This window comes from Pinus tabuliformis, chromosome 4_2 (genome assembly GCF_031772625.1).
Source record: "Pinus tabuliformis cultivar Carrire ecotype Pingquan chromosome 4_2, CPIR1, whole genome shotgun sequence".
Taxonomy (NCBI): Eukaryota; Viridiplantae; Streptophyta; class Pinopsida; order Pinales; family Pinaceae; genus Pinus; species Pinus tabuliformis.
In genome coordinates, this window is record NC_142304.1 from 872,888,991 (window position 1) to 872,911,456 (window position 22,466).

The 22,466-nt window shown below is 40.6% G+C and overlaps 1 protein-coding gene across 1 annotated transcript in view; it reads right to left on the reverse strand.

Annotated features, from left to right (window-relative positions):
• Positions 1 to 473: 473 nt before the first annotated feature.
• The window catches only part of LOC149172466 (poly(A)-specific ribonuclease PARN-like), a gene marked incomplete at its 5' end in the record, with an annotated part of 76,623 nt that continues 54,630 nt past the window's right edge, over positions 474 to 22,466 (reverse strand). Inside the window, 4 exons of the mRNA XM_089426331.1 lie at positions 474 to 1,342; positions 1,443 to 1,680; positions 1,846 to 1,960; positions 2,078 to 2,194. Coding sequence (XP_089282457.1) covers positions 685 to 1,342; positions 1,443 to 1,680; positions 1,846 to 1,960; positions 2,078 to 2,194 — 1,128 coding nt within the window. The remainder of the gene's footprint in view (positions 1,343 to 1,442; positions 1,681 to 1,845; positions 1,961 to 2,077; positions 2,195 to 22,466) is intronic.

Sequence of the window (22,466 nt, forward strand, 5' to 3'; positions counted from 1 at the left end):
TTCAAAAACCCTTCTGTATTGATTTTTGCACTACATGTTTTCAAAAACCCTTCTGTATTGATCTTTGCACTACATGTTTTCAAAAACCCTTCTGTATTGATCTTTGCACTACACATGTTTTCAAAAACCCTTCTGTATTGATTTTTGCACTACACATGTTTTCAAAAACCCTTCTGTATTGATTTTTGCACTAACACGTTCACAAAAACCCTTTCTGTATTGATTTTTCCAAGTGCAACAACGTAAAACAGATTACTTAAAATACAGCCATTGTTTTCCGTGAACAAATAAGCACTTCAAAATTCAGCCAATGTGTTTGTTGAGATTAAAGTAGCACTTTCATTTTCCCTGGGTCAGCTTCGAAAGATGAACATTGGACGTGCACATTTCTTGTTGATACAACCCATTATGTTCGTAGTTATTCTACATTTAAACACAATATGATTCAAGTAGATATATATTCCTGACCTCTGTTAGCCAGCCTATACTAACCAACACGTACTAAAAACTTAAACTTTGAACCATTGAGCACTGACATTTCAACAGCAACAACAAATACCGATTGCTATTGGCAAACTTCTTTTTGCAACTGAGAAAATAGGCAGATTACTGAAAGCTTCCGTGTGTAAAATATGGATAGCTGTAACCTTTGATGTTGATCAGAAATACATGCCGATCTCCTCACTAAAGGTTGTCTAATTCGAGAATTAAAGCACTGTTTTTGGGTGATGGTAAATCTGCAGTAGGATTGTAAGCCAAGTAACCAGATTCAGACAAGACCAACTCCAAGGAATTGGCTAAGTTGGTCCTCGATAAAGATGATTTACAAAGTTGTTCATACACAGCATAGTTAACAGCTCTCAGTCCTCCAAAACTGAAATCATCTAAGGGCCTGGACTTCGCAAACCCTGAACTTTGATTTCCAGATTGTAAATCTTGAAGAAAAAACTCTGCATACTTTGCCCTTTTGAATTTAACATATGCACAGCTCTTGTCCACCAACTGTACTCTGAAACCTTCTTGACATATTTCATGGATGGTGGTTAACATTTCTGAAAGTGCCTTAGCGGAGGAGCCAATCTTAAATCCCCAGAGGAAAATTATGTGCGAATTTTTAGAATACGAATCTCTCTCTATATTCACATCTTCCCCATTTAATTTATTGAGGCATATAGCCCCAGGGTAAAGAATATTTTCATGGCTTGCCAAGGCTCCTTTACATCCATCAATCGATATGCTCAAATCTGATGAGCTGATTTTCAATAACCGACAAACTTTAGCAAACAAATAGGTCAACCTCAGCACAGTATGGCCGTGACTTTCAGCTCCTTTGGATCCATAACTACACAGCAAAATCTGTTATTAGACCATGTAGTCCCATATGTTGGAAATAAGAACATGAATTTTAATATGTGATTCTGCATGCACAGTGTAGAGAATACCATTTAAATTCAAGGGGTACTTCCAGATCCAGAGGCAGGGAGAACTGCCTGTTCAAGTAGGAGAGAGCAGCATGCAAGTTTTTGGCCTTCTTTATGGAAGGGGTCTCCCTAGATTTAACCTCCTTCAGTAGGTGACGGATGTCTAAAACACGAGGAAAGATGCTTTGGAGAGAGCATAAAAACTCCTTCACAGTTGGCGGCAAGGGTGCTATGAAGCTTGAATAAATCATAGTAAAATCTGCAACGAACAGTACAGGTGTAACAAGTTTACATATTAGCAGGCATAAAGATATAACCCAAGATTACTCTCAGAAAATGAACTCACTGGCATAACTATAAAAGGCATGAAAGCCATTCCAATATCCAAATATCACGAAATGTACAGATGCTTGTATCAAACAACCTGTTAGGCAGTTGTAGCCAACAATGGTTTTTCCTGACTTGATGAGAGCATCAACCACGTCCTCAAATCTCAAGATCTGTTTGCATTGGTCTTTTACATGCTGTTGCAGTTCGCTCTTGAAGTAAAAGATTAATGTCAGTGTGCATCTCCACCTAATATGTCAACTCCAAGCACAAAAATAACAGATATACCTTACTGGCTAGAAACAGTTGAATGCCAAGCTTGGTTGTACCAGAAGGAAATGTTTGTCCTCCTCAGAACTTGTGAAAATCACTTTGACTTCCTTCTTTACGTCTTCTCCAACTGAGCTTCTCAATGGCACAAGATTGTGTGAAAACTCTCGTAACACCTGCAACAAACAACCTATACATTTAAAGATGCTGCAAGAGAACTAATAGATGTCCAGACTCCACATAACCCATGTAGCCATTTCATTATGAGCTTTGTTGACAAGGTATTTCAAAATGTTCAAACAAAAGCACCAATAATTCAAGAAGGGCATGGAAACATAAGGAGAAACTACAACAAAGGATACCTTTTGCACAGGTAGATGGCTAATGTCGCCAGGATACTAGAATCTGGACATTTCTAGACATCCTTCTCAACAAATTGAAGGGCTTCCACATATAGTATCCTAAAGAAGGAACTAAGATAGATAAACAAATAGACAGATATCCACTATAGATTAAGATGGACACCCATCATTTTAGAAGGTAAAAGTAGAGTTAACAAATTAATAAAATTGGACTTACGAAGGTTATAAATAGCACAACAAACTCATTATGCGGTGACTTCACTGGAAAGTGGTGCAGAGAGTTATATTATTGATCCAAATGCTCACTAGCGAAATTAACAGACACAGAGACAGCAGTGATAAGCTCAGATTACATATACAGCCACTAGATTATGGCACCAAACCAGCCTGCTTATGAATTTGCAACTATACTGTCTTACATGATTAACAAAAATGTAATTAGAAAAAACAAACTAATTTTAACAGATAATTAAAGCGCAGAATGGGCGTCATCTACAAGGTCAATGTGGTCTCCAAACTTCCATTTTCACCAGAAATATTAGACTCTTATGTGAGGCCAGATGCAGCAAAATCAACAAAGTGATCAGGCAGGCCAAGTGTAGGGTCAAGATTTATGTGAGCTGAAATACACACTACCAGGTCAGATATGGTGTCCAGAATGGTGGACCACTTTGTATGTTTCCTATGCAAAATCCGCAGTGGCCCATGGTTCCTCTTACCAGTCTCAAGGGCTAATGACATATACAGCCTCAAGGGTGAACTAGACCCCAGCCTTGTTGGCCTCTGAGTGCTCCTCAAAACCATGCTTCCAATTTGCCCATGCTAGTGCCAAGTAAATTAAACTGCCATGGGCATCCACAATGTCTTTCTCACATTTATGAAGACACTTCTTTAAAAGACAAATCTCCCTGAAAATGCAGCAGCAGTAGTGAGACCTGGAGGCTCTCAGGTAAGGACCAATAGAGTTGCCTTGATCCCAGGGAACCAGTTGGGTCACTCAGTGTCAGGCCCTCCACCAAAATGCGGAGCTCCAAACTAAACCCTCAAGTCAAACAAGAATGACCATGCTTATGTTTCAACATACCGATGACCCTTATTAAGCAGCCAATTTAAAAGCTAGAAATGATAGCCATTAACCCAAGGCCACACGGGAATCGAATGCCACGGTACTGCTAATTAAAAAAAATCACCAAATTGTAATGAAGGGGGGCTCATGTCTATGGCATTTACCCCTCCACTCCTTGACATGCTCTTGAATTGACAAGTGGAAGGGGGGGATCCACCCCAAAAAGGCAAAAACCTTTTTTAATGACCTCCATTAATTATTAATCATGGGAGGGGTTTGGTCAATACCTTAGCCCCAGTGCAGTTGCTTATCAAAATTCCCCCTCCCAAGGCTGTTGGAAGCGGAATTCTTCCAGTAGAGGAATGTTTCAGAAGCATTTTTTATATAATACATATTTTAATATAATTGTTGCATATATATATTCAAAAGAAAACATGCAAAAAGTTGAGTCAACTACAGAAAACATGAAAACATATATTTAACTACTAGATTAATGATGATCATTAAAGCATCAACCATTTGGTACACAAATAACATCAATCATTTAGTAGCTATAGCATTATCATCAACCACATTCCACAACATCAACCTTCAAGTTTCAACATATAAAATTTGTCAACAACAAAAACTAATAAATAACATCAACCATGAAATGAAGCAAAGCATCATATTCATTACCAAAGAGTTGTTAGATTCAGTCAACAGTTCAAACTTCAAAGGCAAGTTCAAAGTTCAATCTTAAAAAGTCATATAATATTTACGAAATAGGCCATAATAAAAACAAATTACTAATTTCTAGGGAGTGCTTTTAAACAGCAAAAAGAGAGAGATCTAGTATCTACTAAGCTTTCTTCTGGCCACAAGAAACTTCTAATTTCTTTTCCCATGATATATGAAGAAGAGGAGCAAGAGTAGGTGAAAGTGTTCATGGAACATGACCAGCAACTACATGGCCCCCATGTAACGCTAAACATTGCGAAGCTAAAGGCAAATCCCCTACATCCGGAAAACTGCTAGTGGATGGGGGTGGTGTGTTTTCTCCATGAATATGATCACCCAAAAGTTCAGCTTCCAAGCACTCTATAACTATGAATCCATCCTGCAAATTAGCCTCCTTTGGATTGTTGTCCCAAGTCACATATGTTGTATCATTCTTCCCTACCTCACAATAATGGGGCAACAACCTCAAATTGTAGTGCACATAAACCAAGCTTTCTAACCAATCTACATTCAAGTTGTTTCTCTTCATGTTGTGGATGAAGCTATAGGTGTATCATTCTTCCCTACCTCACAATAATGGGGCAACAACCTCAAATTGTAGTGCACATAAACCAAGCTTTCTAACCAATCTACATTCAAGTTGTGGATGAAGCTATAGGTGTATCATTCTTCCCTACCTCACAATAATGGGGCAACAACCTCAAATTGTAGTGCACATAAACCAAGCTTTCTAACCAATCTACATTCAAGCTGTTTCTCTTCATGTTGTGGATGAAGCTATAGGTGTTCCAACACCTCTCTGCAGAAGAAGTGTTAACAACCTCCAAAAGCACCCTCACCGCAAATTTATGTAGATGTGTGATATAGAAACCATACAGTTTCCACCATTTGATAGGGATTCAACCTGTCTTGATCTTTAGTTGCATGGAAGTTAGCAAATAATCCATGTTCCTTGATGTACTTGCTTAATTGACTCCGTACTTAAGTACACTCTTCATCAAGGACCAACTTGTCTAATGCAAGCATATACCAATTTCGTGCCTTTGGATTTATGTGTGGTTTTCTCCTAAACACATTGTAACACACCCAACCCCCTAATACCTTATTAGTGTTGTTGGGTGTAATCTAAACCCAATCCTCAAGGTTTATAATGAAGATGGGGTTATCAAAAATCCTCTTACTCCCATCACGTCAAATCACAATTCCAATACCACCATTGTCTTCTGCTAGTCGAGAGCTTTCCAACGATATAAATTTTATTTCATTCCAGCTATATGAACAAATTTATGCCCCTTTGAAGATTTACCCATTATGAGGCCACATCATCATCTGTACAACAACGTGGTTGACATACAGTTGTCCTTGGCTATGCATTGCTCCCACATGGGTACACCTCCTCATCTCGCCAGTCATACTGGGACCTTGCCATATGAGCAAATTTCGATATATCCCTTGTCTAAAACCTTTGGGGGTTCCAATGTCAAATATGTTGATAGTGACCATTGTGTTGATATACCGATATGGCAGATATGGCATAAACATGCATCCACTGATATGCCAATATAGCGATACTTGTTGTGCCGATAGGCTGGGGTACCAAGTTCTAGACATATCTGCAATAACAATAAAACACTTACAAACTCCTGAGGGATGATAAGCCGATGACCAACTCGGCATGCCACCTCATACCTCAAATGTCCTATCATCACCTGACATGTGGCAGAGGCTAATGTATCCTCTAACATGTGGCACTTCCTAACATGTACCACATGTCACTCATATTCCTACAGTTGGGATACTTAAATCGGCCAAATTTAGGTGGCATGTGTTGTACACGTGGCATTGCCATGTCATCCTTCATGACATGATGCTAACATCATCTTTAAAAACTTTCGATACTCGAAAGTTAATTGATAGGCCCGATAAATGGAAATAAGGTCGTCATATGACGGTCTATTGCTTGGGGCCGCAGTGTATCAAGGTCTTTCCATCTACAGTTTTGTTCATTCTCCAAGGGGCAATATTTCAATAAGCCCACTTTCGAGATGGCTCTTGGTCATGACTCCCGTTGGCCATCGACCAAGAGCTATAGCCAAGACTTCCAAACTCCTAATACTAAGGAAAGAAAACTCGAAAAGTTGTACCCGTCTCCTTTCGATAACATGGAGCTCCATAACAACTCCCAATTGAAACTATGCATTGCCTTTAACCAGGCAGATTCAAACCTCTAGTGTTGAAAAAATTGACATAGACAAAAAATATCAAGGGTCCAAAAACCATCTTCTCAGAAAAATCAGCAAAAAAATTGGCAAAAATCAGAAAACCACAACACATTAAAAAGTACGAAATATATTCATTTTTCCAAAATCAGCAAAAATGGGGGAAATATCGAAAAAAATCGCAATTTTTCCAGACATTATTGAAAAATTGGCGATTTTATCAACACTGCAAAACCTCCTCTCTAGCATAGAAAACACGAAAAGCCCTGCCTACAAGCTCATCTACAGCGACATATTGACCCTTAAACTCCTACCAACATACTAGCTTCACTTCACCATTGTGGCAAACAATAACTCAACACGATAGCTTTCATAAACGCTAAATAAAGAAAACCATTACAACCACTACAAATCTCTCCATTTGGGAGCATGCAACATACAAGAATCCCACATAACTAAAGATGAGTTGTCACACCCTAAAAGCGTCCCTCGAGTTAAGGCACGTTGACACCTCTCGACACGCGGCGCTAGTGTGGTTTGTCGTCGTGGCTTGACCAACTTACAACTACTTACACCTGGACTATGCCTCTCGCACTTGCACTTAAGTCACGAGTTAGATATGTTATGTTCGTAGAATTAACATGCAATCTTAAGTTTTAACCCAAGTACAATGCCTGTTTACTTCACTTCACAAGTATATAATCATCCATATATAAAGATATGCCAAAATAATACATAACAGTATAATGTCACAATGCTACATAAACATCAATGTACAATGTGCACCAAATTATACAAGTATAAGGGCAACCTCATCGGTTCCCAGCTTACAATGCTACAACTTCAACAAATTTCAACCTCCACTTACTTCCATGTACAACAAACCCCAACTCGTGCCACAACCCTCTAGGCTTGCTGACACAGTTTACAAAATCCAAAATGTGCCAAACGTGCCCAACTTGGTCATGTCACAGCTCTCTCAGCCAACCCATGTGATGTCTCAACACAAGTCCATCGTTTGCCCTCAAGACACGGTCATGCAACAGTCTTTCCCTACCCACACGACTATGTTGGAAATATTGAGCAAGGTGAATTAGTATTTCACTTCAATCAATTAAATTTAACTTCATAGAGCATTGATTATTTTTAGCATTAGATAAAAAACATCAGTCAGCATCACATCACATGAACAAAAAACAACACCATTCACCAATGCACAACATCCAAGACAGTAGAAAGGAATTTTTTTAGGTGGAAACCCTTCTAGGAGAAAAACCACCGAACGATTCTTAATATAGGTCTTCAAAATTTACATCAATAGGAAGCTCCAACTTCCAAGATTTTCGGCATCAACTAAAGGAGGCTCCAACCCCCTGGTCTACAGGCTCCAACCTGAAGGAAGCTTCAACTCCTTAATTTACCAGCTCCAATTGGAAGGATGCTCCAATGCCCTGATTTACCAACTCCAACTAGAATGACGCCACAACACCTTGGTTTTATCAGCTTCGACTGAAAGGATGCTTCACCACCCTACACACGCTCTGCCCAATTGTTGCACCACCTTGCTACACTAAAGTGTTCTCAAGCTCCAAGTTGAAGGAGACTCCAATCTCTTGCCTTGCTCCACCTTGCCAACCTTATATTCACCACAGCAGACCACGTTTCACAATTTTCAAACTCGGTCCACTTGTGCTCAATAAAATAAATAACATCAAAACAATTTGTCGACTTTGTCGATCTGCAATATTGGCACAAGGCCATCAACAACAATATCAGATCTTTCTGCTCACTCAATTTAGCAACTCAGTGTTATACTCTCACGGATAAACCCTCCAATAGCAAACCCTAGCATCATACTTCAATAATCAATTCTCTGCTCATCATCATTGTTAAAACCCTGATGGCATCAACATATAAACGAAAACCTTAGCAGCGTTGTTCAAAAAACCCTAGCAATAGTGTCCTGACTTAAATATGATCAATTGTAGTACAATAGCATATGCTCAAAATACTCAAAACAACTAGCACCAACACCAATCTTTGTCCACATATAAATGAACCCTAATAGATGTAGACTTTAGGTCCTCAACCCAACACTTTCCAATTGCAAACCTTGGGTCATCAATAGATCAAGAAGCCTCTCTGTTAGCTCAAACCCTAGCAATAATTTGATCAACCACAATCAACCCTGCAACGTCAGTGTCAAAACTAGCAAGCACTATATTTGCTATTTCTGCAACCACTGCAAATGCTTCAATAAGGTCAGTTTCCAAGCTCTAATATCAATGTTTTTCCCAGCTCTCAATCTGGGCCAATAATGCTCTCAAAAATCATATTAAACCATATAGTAAACTAAGCATTCTACAAATTGCCCAACATCTTCTAGTTTCCAATTTGGATCCAAAATAACTATATCTATAGAACCATATATCAAATTGAGTGTTCTATAATCTGATTCTTTTAGGCATCCTTCTACAAATTAAACCTTTTCAGTGTCAGTGGAACAAAAAACGAAGGCTTGCTAGAAAACAAAAATAGTGTCATTCCATATTCAAAAAGCATGGGACCTATTGTTGCACAAACTAATAGGCCTTGTAAAGAGGCAAAAGCTAGAGGGCATAACAACACTTGGGACAAATGCCCACTATCACCACAGCATAAGTCCCATGCTCTTCTCGGATTTCCATTGACAGGGGGAGCCTCAGTATTACTCACTTGTGATAAATGTCTTTATGATAGGTTTGAAGTGAGGCAAGGTAGCTCATTTAATGGAAAGTTCAACAAATGGTGGAAGCTTTGGGAGAAGCTAGTAAGACTTACCACGAAAAACCCCTTTGACAATAAACTACACAAGACCTACAGTTGAGAGTTGACATGAGATATATGTGCATCCAAGGTCAAGATAGGTGAGAGAAAAAGCAATGTATGATTTACTTCACCAAGGAGTAAAGAAATTACCTTTAAAAAATTCGTAAGTTGAAGGATTAGCTTCTAGGGTTCCCACTTGATGTGACAACTAGGGCGTCAAAATTTATGGAGAATCCACTATGGGAATTCCACCAAAATTTGAGGTCCTCTAGAGAAGACACAGAGGAAGACTTCTATCCAAATAAAATTAAAAAATTCCTCCAAAAGATTTTGCACCAAGCCCTATATTAGCCTTCTTATGCTTAAAGGGACGAAAAATATAGGTTAAAAGAGAGGTAATTTTCAGTTTTAGTGACCACTAAGGAAATTTGACCAGTGCCTAGACCCTTGGGAGGTTTGGAGTCATGAAGGATCTTGATATGGGATTTTCGCTCTTAAAGGAGACCTAAAGGAACAAACTTTTGCTACCCCTTTAGATATTTATACCTCTTAGACAATTGTTAATGGATTTTCAAGGATAAAATACAATAATCCCATAGGAACATTCATTCATTCACTATCAATGAGTAACACATGCAATAGCATCCAACAATTACAATTTTAAACAATATTCAACAATTAGGGCACATTAATAACCATGAGACATTATCCCATGCATTAGACATTAGCGAAAATCAGAAATCCGTTATAAAAGAGCACGTAAAAGATAATGAAGAGTATATCCATCCATAACAATGTCATACAGAAGCTCCAAAATTAAGACAAAATTATTGTTGAAAATTAAATAACAAAGCAATGGAATGCATAAAATATTGCTGCAAAAACAAGCACAGAAAACCATAAAGCAAGAGAGACACAAATATACGTGGTTAACCCAATTTGGGCTACATCCACGGAGAAACAATCAATCATTCATTTTATATTATCCAACAAAATGAAGAGATACAACCTACAACAAATCCATTGTCATTTCCTCTTCCTCTTACACGGTCTCTCCTCTTTTCTTCATGCACAGAATAATAATCCACAACCGCAATACAATTCACTCATATAAATCGAGGGTTGCCTTCTAAGGAAAAAAAACCCTAAATTAACATAATTTCTACCGTCAGATCTTCCGCCTAATGAATGGCTCAAATTGACTATGAAATTACAATATTTTGCAAGGGGTGTGGGGGGGCTTGCCCCCCCTAGACCCCCTTTTGCAGCAATAGTGGAGGGGCAAGGCCCCTCACACCCATAGTTTTAAAATTAGGTCGGTCTGACTTGGACTGACTGACCGAACCATACCACTGCCTGGACCGACTAGGTCAATTATCCGGTTCAGCAGTCGGTCCGTTACCGAACTGACCGAGTTGGTCACCGAATCAGCCGGTTCAGTAACAGATTGACCGAGCCCCGACTTAAACCGACAGGTCTTGGCAACAAGAAAAAAAGGCGGCTTGGGCGGACTTGAAATCATTTTTTTTGTTTATATTGTTTCCTAGCCCCTCTACCCCTCTCCCACGCCTATAAAGTTGATCCAACCCCCTCATATTTCCTCACAGCTATCTCATTGCATTTGTGTGAGCATTTGTGAGAAGTTGGAGTTGGTTTTTGAAGCTACATTGAGGAAGTTCTTGGGTGATCTTTGGAGCAACATTGAGGAGTTGATTTTGGAGCAGCATTTGCCATTGAGGGGTTGGTTTTTGGAGCAACATTGGTTGTGTTTTTGTACTAATCTCTATATATTACATGTATTGGACAGTGCACTAGGTGCCATTTTGATGTAATAGATATATTAATGAGCATAATTTGATTAGGTGTGTCTTTTCTCTATTATTCTAATGCTTTGAGTTTGGAAACATGAATGAAAATCTTTAAGAATATGATTTTTCATTAAAAATTAATATTAAATGTACTTTTTACAAACACTGAGTCATTGGAATCAACTAGTCTGATTCGATACACAGTCGGAGTTGACCCTTGGCCGGTTTGGAGTCCGAGTTTTAGAACATAGCCCACACCCCCTTGTCAAGGATTGGGATACAAACGCTACTGAAACAAGACCTCTGAATCAAGAAGATAATCAGACTCCACACCCAACAATCCCCCACTTGGAGACTGATTATATCAACTCCATCACTGCTTCACTTGCTGGACAATGCTTCCACTTGGATTTAGTTGTTTCTCATCTTCACCATCATACTTGAAGACCTATTGAAACTAAGCAGACCTTTGTCAACGTATCTACAAGATTCTGGCTAACGTGTATCTTTTCCAGCTTCAACTGTCAATCTTCCAAAACTAACCATATGAAATGGTACCTGAGTTGTATATGTTTTCTCTTGGAATGAAAAGTTGAGTTCTTTCCGAGATGAATAGCACTCTGGCTATCACTGTATAATCTACCAATCTCCTGCTTCTTATCTAATTCATCCATAAACCTTTGTAACCAAATCATTTCTTTACTAGCCTCTAGAGTAGCAACATACTCCGCTTCTGTTGTTGAAAGCGCAACAATGTTTTGCGATTTTGAAACCCAACTGGCAGTTGTTCCACCTACAAACCTTGTGGTGCTCTTGTTATCTCTATCAACTACCATATCTACGTCGACATATCCCTGTAGAACAGTGCTTAAAGTTTGAACCTCCAAAACATAATGCTTGATTAGTGGTACCTCTCAAATACCTAAGAATACACTTCACTACCATCCAATGCTCTTTTCCTGGATTGTTCATATATATGCTCACAACTCCCACTACATGTGCAATATCAGGCCTTGTGTAGACCATTGTATACATTAAGCTTCCAATTGTTGATCCGTATGGAACTTTAGACATATAATCAAACTCTTCCTGGGTCCTGGGATACATCTCCTTGCTTAGTTTGAAATGGCTAGCCAAAGGTGTACTAACTGGTTTTGCATTCTACATATTAAATATTTCCAACACCTTTTCTATGCACTCACTCTAAGACACTATTAATTTGCGATTTTTTATATATTTAGTTATTCTCATACCAAGGATTTGCTTTGCAGCACCCAAATCCTTCATTTAAAATGAAATAGCCAATTTTCCTTTGAGCAAATTTATTTCCTGCATGTTAAGCCTTGCAACAAACATGTCATCTACATACAATAGCAATATAATATAGTTGTCCTCATTTTGTTTCTTAAGATAAACACAGTGGTCAGAGTGACATCTAGTATAACCTTGTTCAAACAAAAACTCGTAAAATTTTAGATACCATTGCCTTGGAGCCTGTTTTAAGCCATAAAAGTTCTTCTTCAACTTATACACTAATTTCTCCTTCCCTTTGACCTCATACCCTTGTGGTTGTTGTTGCATATAGATCTCTTCCTCCAAATCACCATGGAGAAAGGTTGTCTTTACATCTAACTGTTCAAGATGCAAGTTTTTGTTGTCACTAAACTTAAAATAGTTTTGATTGAAGTCATTTTAACAATAGAAGAAAATATCTCATCAAAGTCTATATCTTTTTCTTGTGCAAACCCCTTCACTACAAGTCTCGTCGTGTACCTCTGTTTTCCTCTATCTTCTTCCTTCAACCTGTAAACTCATTTATTCTACAATGTTGTTTTACCTGTAGGAACCCTGACTAAGTCCTAAGTCTAGTTATGTACCAAGCAATTCATCTCTTCTTTCATGGCTTGCTCCCACTTCTTCCTGGTTTCTACCTACATTGTTTCTTCATATCTTTCTAGTTCACCAAAATCAATCAACAATACATAATATAATGAAGGAGAATATCATCCAGGGGGTCTACTTAACCTGGTAGATCTTCAACCATCACTGGCAGGAGTTTGAGGTGTTTGTTGTTGTTGTTGTCGCTATTGTTGTTGATCATTATGATTTCCTTGCACCTTTGAGTTTACTCTTCCTGTGATCTCGTTAAGCACTATGTACTCTGTGTTTTCTTTTTCTAGTTTCTTTACCTGCAACTGATCTTTGTACAAAACACTTTCATTTTTAATACCACATCTCTACTCCTGATGATTTTATGGTTTCCATAATCATATAAGCGATAACCAAAATCATTAACACCATATCCAATGAAGGTACACTTCTTTGATTTTGCATCAAGCTTTGTTCTGTTTTCTTTATTAATGTGGACAAATGCTTCACAACCGAAAGTGTTTAAAAATGAGTAGTTTATTGATTAGGGGCAACATCGAATGTGCTCTGGCCACGAAATTTGGTGGAGAGGTTGGAGCACATGAGATCTCCAATACCCAGAAAGGGTTTGGGCAGATTCTAAACAGTTCAGGAGATATTAAAATAATTAATATTTTTAATGGAGTCCCTAAGCCTAAACTTAGGGAAAATAAAATATTAATGTGGATTAATATGAAACTGTGTTAGAATCCATGTTGCTTGGGAGCGGGAGCGGGAGCGGGAGCAGGAGCGAAAACGGGAGCGGGAGCGACCATTTTCAGAAGTCCCCGGTTTGGGAGCGAATCCGGGAGCGATTTTTTAAAAATATATATATATATATATATTTTAATTTTTGATACATATATGTCAACAAAAACATGTAGAATGATGAATTAGACATAAAAAACATAAAAAAACATAGATTGATCATTGAACCATATCACATCAATCATCTAGAAATTATAATCGTCATCAACCATGTCCACAAGTTAGTAAAATACATATTACAACTGCAACATATTGAGTCTCATGAATCATGATTCATCAAATTCAATCTTAAAGTTTCAACTTCAAGCTTTCAAAATTGAAAATTCAATAACATTTATCATCATTAATCACCAAAGTTGTACTTGTAAGCTAAGTTTAACCATTACAAGAAGTAATATCTTAGATATTTCTAAGTCCTAACTTCTAACTGTTAACATGATATGAAATGTTATAAATTTATAAAATGAAACATGAATAATGAAATGAAATGAAACAACTTTAGTCTTTCACGAAGCATCATATTCATAATTCACAATCATTTGGTGAAGTTATAATTGCCAAGGCCCAACTTCAAACTTCAAATTTTCATTGTCACAGTGATATATTGTTTACAAAAAATATCATTATGATATGAAAGAGTCAAGAGTCAAGGACTCAAAACTCAACAATTATGAAAACTAAAGTCTAATAGAAACTAAAAAAGACAAGTAAACTGTAAATCTACATGTGGCCCTTGCCACGAGAGTCTCCAGGAGTATACGCAGGTCGTGGTGGTCTTCTAGGAGTCTCCCGCACAGACCGACGACCAGAACTAGAACCTCCACGTGAGGGTGTAGATGGAGGTGGCGACAGCAAAGGAACAAGACTCAGACCTCGAGCACTGTTACTGGATGGTGGAGGTGGAGGTGGAGGTGGCATGGCTGCTGCAGCTGCTTCATCTTCATCCCTTACAAGTTCCTCTTCCAGTTCTTCAATATGTACAATGCCATCCTCCAAATTGTCATCCTTTGGGTGATTGTCCCAAATTTTATATGTGGGATCCTCATAAGCCCGATCACAGTAATGACTCAACAACCTCAAGTTGTAGTGCACATAAACCAAGCTTTCTGCTCGGTTTTCATTGAGTCTGTTTCTTTTCACATTATGTATGTAGTTGTAGGTGCTCCAACACCTCTCTACAGAAGAAGTATTTACAACCTGTGAAAGAACTTTTTTTGCCAATTTTGGCAAAAGTCCCTGGCCGCCATATGTTTCCCACCATGTGAGAGTATCAAATCTATCTCTGTCGTCCATTGCATGGAAGTTACCATACAAACCAGTGCCACTGAAGTATATGCCTATTTCAAGGCGCACAACTGCACATTCCTCCCTGTCAGGTACCAACTTTTCTAATGCTTCCAAATATCCTCTAGTTACCTGTGGATCTAAATGGGGTTTGGTCCTAACCCCACCCCCTGCTACAGGTTGGCCCAACCAAGATGTAGAGTAGTATTTTGGCGTAAGGATATACGCCAAGCAATGTAGTGGAAGATTAAGTCTATTCCACTGTTCACACACACAATCGTGAATCAGTTTGTACAAGTCGGGATCTCTGTTATGAACAATATCTTTTATTTCCCCCAACATGGTATCCATCTGCTCATACACCTCGCCAATCACTAGTTTGTCTGTATCTGCAAACCGAATCATGTGATAAATGGGCTTGGTGAAATCCAATACTTGCCTCACACTTGTCCAAAACTAACCATCAAGAGCGACCTCCTCCACCATTTCAAAACCTCCCTTGTCCGCTGCATTTGTAGCCCTTTCCTTTAATACCTACCAATGTGGACTTGATACCATGCTAGCCAATGACTCTCTTACCTTCAAAAGGCGCCTGAAGGTGAGGTAATAGCTATCAAATCTGGTCTTCGCAATCTTCAACAACTCCAATCTCGAGTGACTGCGGAAAAGGCCATGGGTATTGCTATGATTTGTAATAAATTTTATCATTTGTTTGCCTTTCTTGTACAAATCACCAATCCATTGGTATTGTTCATTTTTGTTCTTGACAATATCATGCAACAGAAGGTTCAATGTGTGAACCAAACATCCAAACCAAAATATGTTGGGGTATTTATCCTCAATAATTGCTCCCGCTACCTTACAATTAGGAGCATTATCAGTGATGACTTGGATGACATTGTATGGCCCAATACGGTCAATTGTTTCAAGTAATGCTTCTGCAATGTTGATGGCGGTCTTGAACTTGTCTGAGTAATCATGTGCAATTAGAAAGATGGGACCACTAACAGACACAGCAAGAACACTTATCAATGGCTTGCCTTTTACATTTGTCCATCCATCAGATACAATGGGCACCCCATGGTCAGTCCAAGAACTTGTCATTCTATTCAAAGAATGTGATATTTTTGCTTTTTCATGATCAAGGCCAACGGTTCTTGCCTTGTCATACCCAGGGCTCTTGTATCCTTTAGGGGCATCATTTATGGCAGAAACCATTTCGTGTCAATAAGGTGAGCAAAGAACATTGAATGGTATCCCACATGCATAGAGAAACCTGTAAACCTTTGAATCCACATCATTCCTACACCCCTCATCAAGGAAATTTGATATGGTTCTATGCCTTAAAGATGATGACCCTGTGCCTCCATATCCGCTGCCTTGGGAGGATGCTAAAGGAGTTTTTTGTGATTGTGAGCTTGGTTCAAAGAAACCCCTTGATTTTTTTGATCTGTATTGGGCTTCCTCCTCTTCCCTTATGTATTTGGCTCTATCCGCTGCTGACACCGCTGTACAAGTTTTGATTCCTATTTGTTTGTCTCCATCCCATGGCCTTTTCCCGCAAAGGTGTCTTCTAACACGGGTGTATGAACCTGTGTAATCAGTGTTGCAATGGGGGCAATGAAATTTAGTGGTTCCACCCCCTCTCCCTGTTTCAGCCCTGTTAACATATTTCCACAATGGGGTTTGGTCTTGTTTAGTTTTTTGAGGGTCATGTTCACCCTCGTCCAACTCCTCCTCACCGGGGTTTTCATCAATTCGACTTTCTCCAACTTCTTCATCCCCCTCTTCAGTTTGGCCCCTCCGTTTCCTACTCTCAAGCACCATAATAACCATAAAAGGGACCAAGAAGAGGAAAATGCCAAGAAATATAGCCAGGTCCATGGTGTTTGATGTTTGTAGGGTTTTGAATCTGCAAATTAATTTAATTTATTGGAATTAATTAATTTAATTTATTAATTTAATTTAAATTCATGATTTTTAAACTAAATAAACTAAATTAAATTAACTAAATTACTACCTAACTAAATTAAACTAACTAAACTAACTAAATTACTAAGTTACTTACCTCTGCAGGCTTGCTCCTCGCTCCTCGGCGCTTGCTCCTCGCTTCTCCTTGCTCCTTTGCTCTTGCTCTCCAACAAACTCAACTCAATGAAGTGATAATGAAGTTTTTTAGGCTCATTGGGCTTTTAAAACAAAAAAAACAAAACAAAAAATTATAAATTTAATTTTTTTTGAGGTCCGCGGAATTTTTTTTCCGCCGGATCGCCCCCGGCGCCGCCTGAAACGCTCCTAGAGCGAAATTTTAATGCCCGGGAGCGATCGGGAACGATCGCTCCCGAGCTTAAAATTTCGCTCTGGGAGCGACGGAGCGACCGCTCCCGAAAATGGCAGGGAGCGCAAATTTTTTTTCGGGAGCGGGTTCGGGGGGGGGGCGCTCCCCCGCAACTATGGTTAGAATGGTCCAAAAGACATGGATCAAGCCAGATCTAATCTTAGTCGTTGATTAGGGACTTAATATCGGTCGTTGATATGTCAACAGGAAAAGTATAAGAGGAAGCTTGAGTGTCACTTGGAAAATACACCAGAGTGATCAGTGATTCTATTCTCTAGAGCGGGGTTTGCTAAGAGAGATAGAATTAGTGATCGAGAGTTGCAGCTGAGGGGCATTGAGTACAAAGAGACAGAGAGGCAGAGATAGTGTCGGGAGAGCAGCGCAGTAGCCGGGAGAGTAACGCAAAGCCATCCAGGGCTCACGCAGGGCCACGCAGAGGCAGTCGAAAGCTGCGTAGAGCCTCAGAGAGGCCAGCGTTGCTGACGCAGAGGGCCAGAAAGCTGACGCAGGGCCTCCTAAGGCTGACGCAGACCCATCCAGGGTGACACAGGGCCAACGCTGGGCAGAGAGAGGCTAACGCAGTCCAGAGAGGGCAGACGTTGGGGTTTCTGGGGCAGATTGGTGCTAAGGAGCTGTCGAAAGGATTATCTGAGGTTTCAGCCAGGTGATTTGTCTCAAACTAAAAAGTATTACTGCCAAGGAAATTCTATGTTGTGTAGGCCAGTTTCGGCACCCAGATTGTACTTTGATATTGCTTAATAAGAAAACCCTCAGATAGCTGCACCGGTTTTCCGACATTGGGTTTTTCCAGGGATAATGGTCCAAAAATAATGGTGTCATATGGTGTGATTGTTTTTGTTTCCTTCAGTTGTTGATCTGTAATATGTTGAGCATGCACTAGTGTTTATTTTCAGTATTTACATTGTAAATAACTTGTTAAGTAACATAACAAGTAGGTAGGAATAAATCAGATAAAGTGCATGGAAGGTTTCTAACTAAGTAGACTTATAAACTTCAACATGGTATCAGAGCGTGATTGCAGATCACAGGAGGACTAAGGACATCAGCCGAGCGGAGCAATAGCAGCACAAAACAACTGTCCCGAGGTGACAGAAGTTGCATCATCAAGGGTGAGCCGAGAAGAGACAGCGCAGAGGCTGAGGAAGGCAAAGGGAGCCTCACGCAGAGCCACGCAGAAGCTGGGAGGGCTGACGCAGTTGGCTAAGGAGGCCGGGTTGCTATTGTCGGGATTGCGCAGAGCCTAGGAGCTCTCACCTTTAGGTTGTTAGTGTTTAAAAGGTTGTGGGAATATTACAGAGTGGTGTTGGTGACGTACTGTAGTCAGAACAATACCTAACAGAGCAAGGCCAAGAGGAGGGAGTTGCTACCGAGGGTTTCTAGCAAAGGAACCTGGATCAGTGGTGCGGTTGCACAAGACTATCAGAGTAGGGGGCATCTCGACAACGGCAGAAGGATTTCCAGGAGGGAAATCGGGACTTAGAGAGAGTCTAGAAGAGAACTTCCAGAAGGGAAGTAGAGACTCAGAGGAGTCGAACAGAGAACTTCCAAGAGGGAAGTAGAAGAGCATCATGGCACTACACGGAGTAAGAGACCAGGATAGACTGGACAGAGTGTCGAACTTCGCAGTCTGGAAGGCCAAAATCTTATCCGTACTTGACAGAAATCATGTCAAGAACTTCGCCTTGAAGGTTATAGCTATCCCAGTCGACCCCAATGATAGTGACAAGTACGAGGAGGCAATGGCAAAGGCCAAGAGCATCATCCTTGACGGGGTCAAGGACCATGTAGTACCACTCATTGTCGAGAAGGAAACGGCATATGAGATGTGGGAAGACCTCAAGAAATTGTACCAACATACTTCTGTGCAGAGAAGAATGCTACTTGAGAATCAGTTGAGGTCGTATCAGATGAAGAAGGGAGAACCGATTGACACCTTCCTCGGAGGACTGAATGAGATCCGAGATCAATTGACTGCTATAGAAGCCATGCCGGATCAGGTGTTGATGGTGAGGACAACCCTGAATGTTGTCTCAGAAAACTGGGAGGTATTTGTCCAGAGTATACTAGGTAAAGGGACTCTCCCACCTTGGGACGAGATGTGGGTGGCTTTTCACCAGGAAGAGATCAGACAGTAGTCGAAGACGAGTAGCAGCAGCAAGGGGATCAAAGTCAAGCAGGAGGAGGAAGATGTTGCCCTAGCATCTGAGGGAAAGCAGGAAAAGCGGAAGAAGAAGGATCTCTCCAAGATCAAGTGCTTCCACTATCGGGAGCTGGGTCATTATGCGACCAAGTGTCCAAGGAAGAAGAGTAAGGGAGAGTCTTCCGAGAATAAGGCAATGCCAGCAAGGGCAGAGAAGGAAGTGTTGACAAACGATCACTATGCCATGAGTGCACACGCACCACTTGAGCGGAAGTGGGGAGACATAGAGCTGTAGTCAGGCGGACTACAGGCGATGAGGGGCAGGATCCTCGAGGTACCCAACCTCTTGGATTAGACCTTGCTACGGAAGCCCCGAAGAGGAGTAGCAGGATTGGCTGAGTCGGGTAGAGACAGATGTGGATGGAGCGACAGAGAGAGCTACAATGAAGGAGTCTTGAGACAGAGCGAGGCTAGCAAGCTGCAACAGTGCGAGAGGCATAGGAGTGTTGCACTAGTGCAGGATGACACAAAGAGGTGTGTAACGAAGTGAGATGCAGGGGGTTGTTGCAACAGTGCAGAGGTCGGAGAGGGAGCACTTGTCAGCGACAGAAGGAGCTTCAGCATCAATGGGTGTCTCTAGCCCAACAAAGAGGTCAGATTGGGAGATCAGTTATTTACTTCTCAGTAGCTAAGTTGCAGTGCAACAGTGGGCAGCACGATGCAACATGATGAGAGGAGGTGCAGTGCTGGGAGAAAGGACCAGCGGCAGCACGGATGCAGAGGGAGCTATCGTAAAGATGCAGCAGTGGCAATGGCAGAACCATGGGCAGCAGTACAGGATACAGCAGTGTAGAGGATGGTGGGCAGCAGGTCTAGCATCAGCACAGGGACCAATGCCGGATGATCAGGGTAATACTCAGTAAGGAGTATTACTAGAGCACACTCCTCGCTAAGAGGGAGTGTTGATTTGGGGTAGCATCGGATATGCTCTAGCCACAAAATTTGGTGGAGAGGTTGGGGCACATGAGATCTCCAATACCCAAAAAGGGTTTGGGCAGATTCTAAACAGCTCAGGAGATATTAAAATAATTAATATTTTTAATGAAGTCCCTAAGTCTAAACTTGGGGAAAATAAAATATTAATGTGGATTAATATGAAACTGTGTTAGAATGGTCCAAAAGACATGGATCAAGCCAAATTTAATCTTAGTCGTTGAATAGGGACTTAATCTCGACCGTTGATATGTCAACAGGAAAAGTATAAGAGGAGGCTTGAGGGTCACTTGGAGAATACACCAGAGTGATCAGTCATTCTATTCTCTAGAGCAGGGTGTGCTAAGAGAGATAGAATTAGTGATCGGGAGTTGCAGCTGAGGGGCATTGAGTATAGAGAGACAGAGAGGCAGAGATAGTGCCGGGAGAGCAACGCAGTAACTAGGGAGAGTGACGCAGAGCCAGCCAGGGCTCATGCAGGACCACGCAGAGGTAGTCGGGAGCTACGCAGAGCCTTAGAGAGGCCAACGTTGCTGACGCAAAGGGCCAAAAGACTGACGCATGGCCTCCTAAGGCTGATGCAGACCCATCCGATGTGACGCAGGGCCAACACTAGGCAGAGAGAGGCTGACGCAGTCCAAAGAGGGCAGACGCTGGGGTTTCTGGGGCAGATTGGTGCTGAGGAGCTGCCGGAAGGATTATCCGAGGTTTCAGCTAGGAGATTTGTCTCAAACTGAGAGGTATTACTGCCAAGGAAATTCTCTGTTGGGTAGGCCAATTTCGGCACCCAGATTGTACTTTGATATTACTTAATAAGAAAACCCTCAGATAGTTGCACCGGTTTTCCCACATTGGGGTTTTCCAGGGACATTGGTCCAAAAATAATGGTGTCATATGGTGTGATTGTTTGTGTTTCTTCAGTTGTTGATTTGTAATATGTTGAGCATGCACTAGTGTTTATTTTCAGTATTTACATTGTAAATAACTTGTTAAGTAACATAACAAATAGGAAGGAATAAATCAGATAAAGTGCATGGAGGGTTTCTAACTAAGTAGACTTAGAAACTTCAACATAGTTTACCTTTTTACCTGTCCATGCTTCCTCTGGAATACCCACCATCCAAGGAACTTGAATGTCCTCTATTTATTAGATAAACAACAATATCTACAACATCTGCCCAAAATTGTAAGGGCATTCCTGAATGCAATGTCATGCACCTTGCACGCTCCATGATTGTCCTATTCATCTTTTTTGATACACCATTTTCTTTTGGTGTTTTTGGAACTGTCTTCTCTCTACGAATTCCATGCTTTGAACAGTAATTATCAAACTCCTTGCTACAATATTCAACTCCATTATCTGATCTGAGACACTTCAACTTCTTTCCTGTCTCATTCTCAACCAAAGCTTTCGTTTTCTTAAAAGTATCATACAGCCACCAGCTAGCTCATTATGCCTTTTCTCCATCACCTGAGCCATCTATGTGGTCCCTCGCCCATCTGCTGTGATCGTATGTTTGAAGGTGGGCCTACCAAACCTAAAGGTATGCCTTGTCATTTGATAAATGAGTATTGTAGTTTGCTTATCATGGACACTTCTAGGCATGGATTAATGGAGGGATTCGGCGGAAAGAATGGACTAGGTTTGTGCTCTTGTCCCCTAGACCCCTTTTAGGTATTAACCTTAGATTCTAGTCCCGTGGGATCTCTTTTACTGACCATTTGGCTCTAAGGATGGTTTTTCATGGGAAACCCCGATTTTGGTTGCATGGTCCAGCTCCCTTCTCTGCTTATATTACCCTCTTTCCATTCATTATTAACCCATTCATCATTTCTCCCACCTGGGTCCACATTCCTCCACTGGGTCCACAAAGGGTTAGCATGCCCCTTCCCCTTGCTCACACCTTGGGTCATGGCCTCGAATGAAGCCTGGAGGTTGATAAAGCTAAAAAGAAAGATAAAAGCATATATGGCCACATTCAACAGGAAAATGTACCACAAAATGCAAAAGAT